General features: G+C 38.7%; 1 protein-coding gene across 1 annotated transcript in view; it reads left to right on the top strand.

Annotated features, from left to right (window-relative positions):
• The first annotated feature begins 769 nt into the window (after positions 1-769).
• The window catches only part of SLC35F2 (solute carrier family 35 member F2), a 66155-nt gene continuing 57461 nt past the window's right edge, over positions 770-9463 (top strand). The window contains exon 1 of the mRNA XM_051986928.1: positions 770-1204. Within this exon, the coding sequence (XP_051842888.1) occupies positions 1101-1204 (104 nt within the window). The 5' untranslated portion in view covers positions 770-1100. The remainder of the gene's footprint in view (positions 1205-9463) is intronic.

The following is a 9463-nucleotide window of genomic DNA, read 5'->3' as shown; positions in this document are numbered from 1 at the left end:
TTAAAATATAATTTCTTACTGGAAGTCTCTTTGGAGTTGCCAACTCCTTTAATTCTTGGCAAAGTGCTTTGAATTCATCATAGCTTGGGTCATGCCAGGGGGCAAAGAAATAGTAAAGAAAAAAAACCAGGTCAGATCTTTATCTCTCCCAAATGATTTTCCTCTTATAGAAGCAAAGGGAGGTCATGCTTCCTTCTCAGGGTACATAATGGTTTGAAATAATATGAAAGACATAGGTTGATCTAGATGCTTCAGGCACCAGTTCCAAGAGATTTGCTACTGCTTTCAATTTCTCCTCAGCACATGGGTTCAGCTAATGGAGTGGCACAGGGACAGGGCATCCCAGAATTGGTGCCAACTAGCAGAGCTGGCAAACTTACTTTGTTTTATGCTGTCACAGCTTGCTGCAACTCTGAATAATAAAGGGCCAGCTAAACTAGGTCCAAGAAGGAAGGAAATACACCATGCCTCACACAACAGAGAAATGTTTTCGCTTTCATTTTATATTTTCAACAGTATTTTGAAAAGAAAATGACACAGGACCAGAGGCGGTTTGGGATTTTCTTTTCTTTTCTTTTTTCCCCTTAAGGAAAGTGCCTTCTGCAAATAAATCAGAAGGAAGAAGCTTAAGAGATACCGGGAGGGACAAGATTCTTTAAAAAGAATGTTTAGTTATCGTTTAGCTCTCTTTCTGTACTCTGCTGAAAGCAGCCTGGGAATAATAATTTAAAAAAAAATTCATATCCTCTCATTTATTGGCATTAAATAGGAGTCATAAAAACATGAAATGCATATAAGTTGTCAGAATTAACTGCCCACGAAAGCAATCTCCCCTTTCTCAATCTTGTGTTCTTTGCACCCCAAAGCTGCCAGTGTTATAATTTGCAAATGGATTGTCTGGCTCTCCTCTCCCGACTGTTAATGATTTGCTGCAGCAGGAGCAAGGCAGGGAGAGTCAGAAAGAGGAGAATTCCGCGGTTGGAGAGGAGTCTGATCCAGCTTCACACAAGCACCGCCTCTTCCCTTTTCGGGCCAGCAGGCATATTTTGGTGGAGATCCCACTGTGCTAGTCAAAAGCGAGGCAGACGCAGATCTTGCACATGGAGGCGCCTAGTCCACAAGCCCCATGCTCCTCGGAAGCACCGGGACTTCTCAACAATTTCATGAATCTTCTGCTCAGGATCAAAGAAAAACTCTTCACCTGGTGAGTACAAAGAGCAGAGGGTTCAGTAGCTCTGGAAGGAGACGGGGAGGGACGAAAAAAAGCGAAATACCTTGGTAGGTAAGTTGTTTAGTTACTCGAGGAACCATACACGTGTCGCCAAAGCTACAAACTCCCCAGAGCTGAATTTCTGGTAAAGGAGCAGAGGATGCAAAAGCTAGAGCTGGAAGTGACCCCAAATCTATTTTGGGAGGTCCAGCCCAAAATGGATGTTTCACGTCGTCAGGTTTCTTGAAATTGTGTGTGTGTGTGTGTGTGTGTGTGTGTGTGTGTGTGTGTGTGTGTATGGGGAGTGGAACATTTTCGGAATTTCTCTTTCCACCTAGTCCTTCTGTGTCTGTCATTCCACTGTCTTCTGTCTTTGTCTCTGTATTTCACTCGCACACCTTAAAAAGTGCATATATGTATTCTGGATGATTTGTGAAATATCCATCCTGTTGAAGCTTGTAAGGCTAGTCCCTCTGATTTCTTGTGAGGGAAAAAGAATATAAGTTTTTTGAGAGCAGGTACTAACAAATAATATCTTACTTTCATTTATGTCAATAAAGCAATTCTGACATATTAAAGTGGAAGTAACAGGTCCTGAAGTACCCAGGTCCTCTGATCTCTAGTTTAGATTTTTTTCACTACAGCAGGCAGTCTCTCAAATGTGATATTTACGTTTGTGGTTGCTTCTTACTACTTGTTGAAGGTTTGCTTCATTGGGGGCGGGGGCTGAGGGGAGAAATGGGAACTTGTGAATCGCCCAAGGAGTGCTGAAATGCTAAGGAGGTGAGCCAGGTGGGATAGATTACTGCCTGTCGCTGACGTGCTAACTAAATTCCTGTTTGCTTCCTTGATTCTCAGGTAGGGAGCCAATTGACGGGTTCAAGAGAAAAATCTGCCTTTAGCTTTCTGCTGCTCACACTCCATACTACTATTCTTTCAGAATATGCGTGGGCATAATGGGAAGGGCGGTCCCCTAAATCAACTGAGGCAAAGACAGGACTCCAGTCGTCCCTGTTTTTGTGTCTCCTCCTAGCACTGTGCCCTGATTCAGAGAATGGGGTTGACTGTCTGGGCGAGCTTTAGAAAAGTAGAAGGTGTTTGCCATGGCTTCTGTTATTTGCAGGAGGCACAGACAGATACCTCGAGCCGGGCAAGCAACCGAAGTGACAGTATGTTGTATTGATTAGTCTTAAGAAGATGCATTTAAGAGGGAGGGAATATGCACAATGGTTGTTAGATTTTATAGGTGTGAAGGTCCTGAATTATTTAGCTCCAGATTATTAGATTTTGATTCAGTCAATGAGGAGAGTTGACATTTCACAGGGAGAATTTCTAAACTACTGAACAAAAGAGGTTTTTCGAAGATAGACTGTGGTTTTGAAATGAAAAAAAAATCTAAATTTCAAAATGTCTGAATTTTAGAGGATGGGGTATTACAACCCATCACTTCTGGACAAATCACTGCTTCCTTGGCCTCAGTTTTCTTTTCTGTAAAATGACATTGAATTGGATGGTCTACTTTTCATGTTCTACTTTCCAACTAGAATGGCCTACTTGGGTTCTCTATGAAGATCATTTCATTCCTCCCCTATGCTTAGAGTGTATTTCATAGGACCAAAGAAAACTTTAAGGGCTCTTATTCTGTCTCTTCAAACCCTTAGGTTCCTGTAATGTTAGATTCATCTCTCTGCTTTTGTGCTGGCATTACTCCATACCTGGAAAGCACTCTCTGTCTACTCTGATCCGATCTCACAGAATCTTTCATTTTCTTTAAGACACAAGATACTTTCCCTGAATTTTCCAACTGCTAATGCTTTCTCTCACTTGTTCAGTAGTTTTAGCTGTGTCCAACTCCTTGTGACAACATTTAGGGTTTTCTTGGCAAAGATACTAGAGTGGTTTGCCATTTCCTTCTCCAGATCATTTGACAGATCAGGAAACTGAGGATTAAGTGGTTTAGCTAGGATCACACACCTAGTAAGTTTCTGAGACTGGATTTAACCTCAGGTCTTCTTGATGTCAGGCTCAGCACTCCATGCATTATACCACCAGTCTAAGACAATTTAGGAGGTCACCAGGAGAGGTCTGTAATACCCAGGTGGGTATAGGCCCTGAGTTCAGTAGGAGCTCCAGCAGATGACCTTTGGAGGTGTCTAGGACAGCCGCAACAGCAGCTTTGGAAACATTCAGCCCCAGAGCCAGTAAGAGATTGGGAAAACTAGTCAGAAAGGGATTACAGGGGACCCTTTGCTGGTACTGAATCGGCTTGTACTGATTGGCAACTCTATTGCCTATAAGTAGTTTTGGGTTGAAGTTCTAAGGCCAAGAGGAGCACTAGCACTTGTGGCTTCAGGGGAGCAAGAACTAAGACTGGAGTACAGGCCAAGAGAGCTGTGACCACATCTCTTCCAGGATAATACTACCTTGGAAGCACCAAAAACTTTCAGACCTCAGAACTGACTCTGAGAAACAGAAGTACAACAAAGCTTGCAGTTTGGGATAGTACCTTTGAACCATCAGGTGAGCAGAGCCCAACTTTAGCATAGAGTTCAAAGTGACACATGAACTGAGACAATGTAAAAATAACAACAAAAAGAACTTGACCATAAAAAGCTACTATCATGGCAGGAAAGACCAAGAAATAATGTGAAGACCATAATATGAAAACAACTATAAGGAAACTCTCTTCACCCAGGAAAATTCTAATTGGATCCAAACTCAACAAGAATTCCATGAAGAATTAAAGAAAAAGAATGGTTGAGGAAAAATTTGGGGGGAAAATGAGTGACACAAAAAAAAAATTATGAAAAGAAAATTACCAGCTTGGTAAAAGAGGCACAAAAAATACTGTAGAAAACATCACCATAAAAATCAGAATTGGTTTGAAGGTAAAAGATGGAGTAGATAGGTAGTAGATAGAATGCTAAGCTGGGAAAAAGGAAAACATCTTCCTGAGTTCAAATCTTGCCTCAGACACTCACTCGCTGTGTGATCCTGGGCAAGTCACTTAACCCTGTTTGACTCAGTTTCCTTGTTTGTAAAATTATCTGGAGAAGGAATTGGACAGAGTTACAAAAACTCACTGAAGAAAAGAATGCCTTTAAAAGCAGAATAGGCCAAATAGAAAAGGAGATACAAAAATTCTCCAAAGAAAAGAATTCTTTAAATAGCAGAATTGGTCAATTTGAAAAAGTTACAAAAGCTTAACTGAAGAAAAGAATTCCATAAAAATTAGAATTGGGTGAGTGGAAGCTAATGAAATTTCCATGAAATTTCAAGAAAAAATAAAACAATAAAATGAAAAAAATGGAAGAAAATGTGAAATATCTTATTAGAAAAGTAACTGATCTTGAAAATAGAGAGATATTTTAAGAGTTATTAGACTTCCTGAAAGCCACGATTAAAAAAAAGAGAGATTAGACGTTTCAAGAAACTACCAAGGAGACAGATTCCAATATCCTAGAACCACGGGGTAAAATAGAAATTGAAAGAATCCACCAATCACCTCCTAAAAGAGTTCCCAAAATGAAAGTATCCAGGAATAATGTTTCCAAATTCTAGAATTCCAAGGTGAAGAAGAAAATATTGTAACCAGCCAAAAAGACACAATTCAAATATTGTGCAGTCATAGTTAAGCTCACACAAGATTTAGCAGTTTCACGTTAAAAAAATTATATTCCTGAATATGATATTCTTGAAGGCAAAAGAGTAGGATTACAACCAAGAATAATCTATATAGTACAACTAAGTATAATTATATAGGATGACTTTAAAGCATTCCTGAGGAAAAGACCAGAACTGAATAGAAAATTTGACCTTCAAATACAAGAGTCAAGAGAAGCATAAAAAAGTAAACATAAAAGAAGGATCATAAAGGATACAATAGAGTTAAACTGCTATTCCTATATGGGAAGATGATAATATAATTATGTAATGTGAGAACTTTATCTTTATTAAACTAATTAGACTACATAGACAGAGGGCATGGGTGTAAGTTGATTATGTTGGGATGATCTCTGAAAAAAGGATGCAGTTGTAAGAAAGAAGCATACATGGAAAAATGGAATAGGAAAGGCAGAATGGGGCAGATTTTCTCACATAAAGTAGAAGTGCAAGGAAGAGCTTTTATGATTGAAAGAAAAATGGTGGGTAGTGGCAGTGCTTGAATCTCATTTTCATTGGAATTGGTTCAGAGAGGATACATACCTACACACACACACTCCCTCTCTTTTGGGCATTGAACTCTATTTTCCCTATTAGGGAGAGGGGAAGGAAAGGGGCTAAGAGCTATGAGGGGAGGATTTTAAGAGCAAGGACATTTTGGGAAAGGTAGTAGTTGGAAGTAAAACAGACTTTTGAGGAGATACAAGATAAAAAGAGAGAGAAGACAGAGGAAAATGAGTGCAATGCACAATTAATGATCATAATTGTCAATGTGAATGAGATGAGCTGATTCAAAGAAAGGAAGAAGGTAGATGAATTGGAAACCTGATTCCAACAATATGGTATATACTCTCAGAGTAGAGATGAAGGGCTGGAGCAGAATCTATTATGCTTCAGCTGAAGTGGATGGGGAAGGGGGTTGGAGGGAGAGAGAGAATCTAGAACTCAAAATTTAAAAAGAAGAAAATGATTAAAAAATAAATAAATAATGTTTAAAAAAATGAAAAAAAATTAAGGAAAAATAAAGATTTTATTGGTTTGGATTGGAATCCCTCCCCTCCTCTGCCAATTTTATATCTCCCCCATACCCAATTCAATGCTCTACAACAATAAACAAAGTATTTATTAAGAATCTCTTTTGTGAGGCAGCTAGGTAGTGCAGTGGATAGAGCACCAGCCCTAAAGTGAGGAGGACCTGGGTTCAAATGTGGCCTCAGATACTTAACACTTCCTAGCTGTGTGAACCTGGGCAAGTCACTTAACCCCAAGTGCCTCAGCAAAAAAAAAAAAAACCAAAACAAAACAAAAACAAAAAAACTCTTTTGTGTGGTGTTCTTCTTCTTTTTCTATAATATATGATGGTTCTCTGTGAGCAGGTTTCTAGGGGAGGTTTCCTGGGGGCAGCCTTAGTTTCAGTTCAGCTGATAATCATCTCAAAGGCAGCTAGCTGATTTATTTTCTCCTTCCAAGTCTTATCTCTTTCCTTGGGCCAGGTTAGCTTTCTTAGAGGCCTATCTCTCTGCTTGGTTCTAAGGGCTCTTGCAGCTCTCTTTGAATCTCCAGTTCTCAATCCCAATCTTGGTTCTGCTCCTCTGAATCCTTCGTTCTGCCCGACTGCAGTCTCTAGCTTGTCAATCTTCTGAACTGAACTCTCACTCTGTCAATCTTCTGAAGTGACTTCTGGCTCTAGCTCAACTCTGACTCATGGCTTCTTCTGAACTGATTCACTTACTGAAGCTCTATTTATGCTCGGTGTAAAAGGTTGACTCTTCCTCTGAGAGTGGTTTTATGGGAGGTGTGAATTCACAAAGTTACAAAGCTAACTTTGTGTATCTCCCGTACTTGTGTGAACTCCAATGTGTGAGCTCTAATGTGTGATCTCTAATGTGTAAACTCTTAAAGGTGCAAACCCAAGCACACAAGCATTGCTTCCATCAATTCCACTTAGTACCTTGTTTCAAGTTCTGGCCCATAATATCTGCTTGTAGGATCAGATCACTCATACTAAATTCTAAATCATGCTAAATTAGATAATTATTGTCTCTATCAGTTCTAATGACTTAACAGTTTGTAAAGATTCTAACACTTTTGTATTAGGCACTATATTAGGTAGTGAATATGAAGACAAACGCAAAAACAATCTCTGTTTTTAATAAGTTTATAATTTGATGGAGAGAAGCAGTACTTACTCTGATAAGTAAACACAAATTTTGTTTTTCCTTCATGTTCAGTTCTTCACTGACCTCATTTGATGCTTTCTTGGCAAAGATATTGGAGTCATTTAACATTCCCTTTTCTAGCTCATTTTACAGATAGGAAATTGAGGCAAATAGGATTAAATGACTTGCCCAGGGTCACACAGCTAGTCAGGTCTTCCTGACCCCAACCTAATGTTCTTAGATGCCCTAATGTAAAATATATAGAAAGTCAATATGAAGTAATGTTGGGGGAGGAGTATGGGCCAAAAGATTAGAGTAGAAGTTCCTAATCTTTTTTTTTTTTTTTTTTTTTTTTTTTTTTTTTGGTCGTAAATGCCTTTGGTATTTTGCCTTTGGTGCCTTTGGTGAACCCTATAAACCCCATCTAAGAATAATGTTTTTAAAGGCATAAAAAAGAATTACAAAGGAGATCAATTACATTGAGTACACTTACTTAGATAAAAAAATATATATATATAGACTCATTGAAATCTATTCATAGATAATTTGGAAGTCCCTCATCATCAGGATGAAACCTCTTGAATTAGAGGGTTTTTCAAAAACCTTGTGTAAGAAGTGGTACTTAAGCTGAGCTTTGGGGAAACTAGAGATTCTAAAATGCAAAGGTGAAGAAGACCTGTATTCCAGGCATGGAAGTGGGAATTAGAATATTAGATCTACACAGAACAGCAAATAGACATAAGAAATGTTTGGTAATCTTGAAAAGAGGCTGAATCTATGTTATGTGCCAAACTCAGGTGTATTTTATTCTTAAGGCAGTAGAGAGTCATAAGAGTTTCTTGAGCAGGAGGATGACATGGTGGATCCATGTTTTGGGTATATCAATTTGGCATCTGTGTGAAGGATGGTTTGGAAAAGGAAAAGACAGGATGCAGGGAGTCCTACCAGGAGGCTCTGCTAAAAGTCCTGGAGAGAGGTAATGAAGATTTGGACTAGGATGATGGCTGTGTAAGCAGAGAGAAGAGGATAAGTAGAGATACTGAAGTAATAGAACTTAATAAGATTTAGCCATTGGTTGGCTGCAGACATGAAGAGCTAAGTGTCAAGATGACTCCTTAATGATAAAAGGGATGGTTAGTGCTTTTGAAAGAAGGAAGGAAGTTAAGAATCAGGATTTAGAAGAAAAGTTGACAAATTTGGATGTGTTGAATTTGAAATGATTGTGGAACATCCACAGTTGAGGATGATCAACTGGAGAGGCTATACACAATAGGGACACTTAATAATAGAATTGAAATGAATTGAATTGGATGATTTCTTGTTTCTCACTCTTCTTTTCAATTTCTGTTAGGAAGTGAGGGACCCAGTGCTGCTATAAAGGATTGCTAATGAATAGAGTCCAGAGTGGTCCAAATCAGAGTAAAGAATCAGTGACTTGCATTTCCAAGGGGGCCAAAGGTTATGCCAAAAATTAAGGCTTCCTGGCTGTATCAGATCTGTTTTCTTTAGTGACATGCAAACTAAGGATCCTGACTTAAGTGCACTTGCTTTCTCTTTGGGGGCATTTTTCCTTGATAAGATTTGGGCACATAATAGCCATTGATGGGTCATCACTGCAGACGGTACAGTTGCAAGTTTGTTTTCATTTCCTTCCCATTATCTCCTTCTTCCTGTTCTCCCTCACATGGTCTCTGATAATCTTATTTTCCAGAATTTCAGAAATGATTATACTTAGATTCCTTACTTCCAATGTAGACTTGTTTCAGCCCAAGTCAGGAAATACCAAGTATGTTAAGATATGGAAAGGGAGTGATTGTAACCATCAGAAAGTCTTCCTGCCATTTAAAATCAGAAACATCATGTTTAGTAGGTAGGAATTGGAGACAGAGAAGGAGTTTGTTATTCACTAGATCTGTGATTGTGGGGGAGAGAGGACATATGGTAAATTAGTCACCAAGTTTCAAAAATCTTTTATTAAGCACTTGTATGTGCCATACTAAGCAATGGGAATACAAAGAAGGGCAACACTGGGACCTCTTCTCCAGGAAATCACATTCTAATGGTGAAAACAAGTAAATATATTCAACATATAAACAGAGCTAATAGAAAGTAATTTGAATGAATAGTAAGAGAAATGGGAAATGTCTCCTGTACAAGGTGAGATTTGAGTTGAATTTTGAAAGAAATCAGAGTGTCTGGGAGTCAGAAAGAAGAATATTGCAGGCAGGAGGGATGTCTAAGTCAAAAGTTAAGGGTCGGAAGATGGCAAGTGTGCTCTACTGTATGGAGGGAAGTAAAATGTAAAAAGAGAAAAAGCACTCCCATATTTTGTGCATGTATCTTCAGGTCATTTCCTTCTTTGATTTTAGAAATAAAGTTAAAGGCTTCTCTCTGTTTTCTAATCATGACTTCATTCACTTTGTCTTATCTT

The sequence above is a fragment of the Antechinus flavipes genome, chromosome 3 (assembly GCF_016432865.1).
Source record: "Antechinus flavipes isolate AdamAnt ecotype Samford, QLD, Australia chromosome 3, AdamAnt_v2, whole genome shotgun sequence".
NCBI lineage: Eukaryota > Metazoa > Chordata > Mammalia > Dasyuromorphia > Dasyuridae > Antechinus > Antechinus flavipes.
Note: the sequence above shows the minus strand (reverse complement) of the source record. Positions and strands in the feature narration are given on the sequence as shown.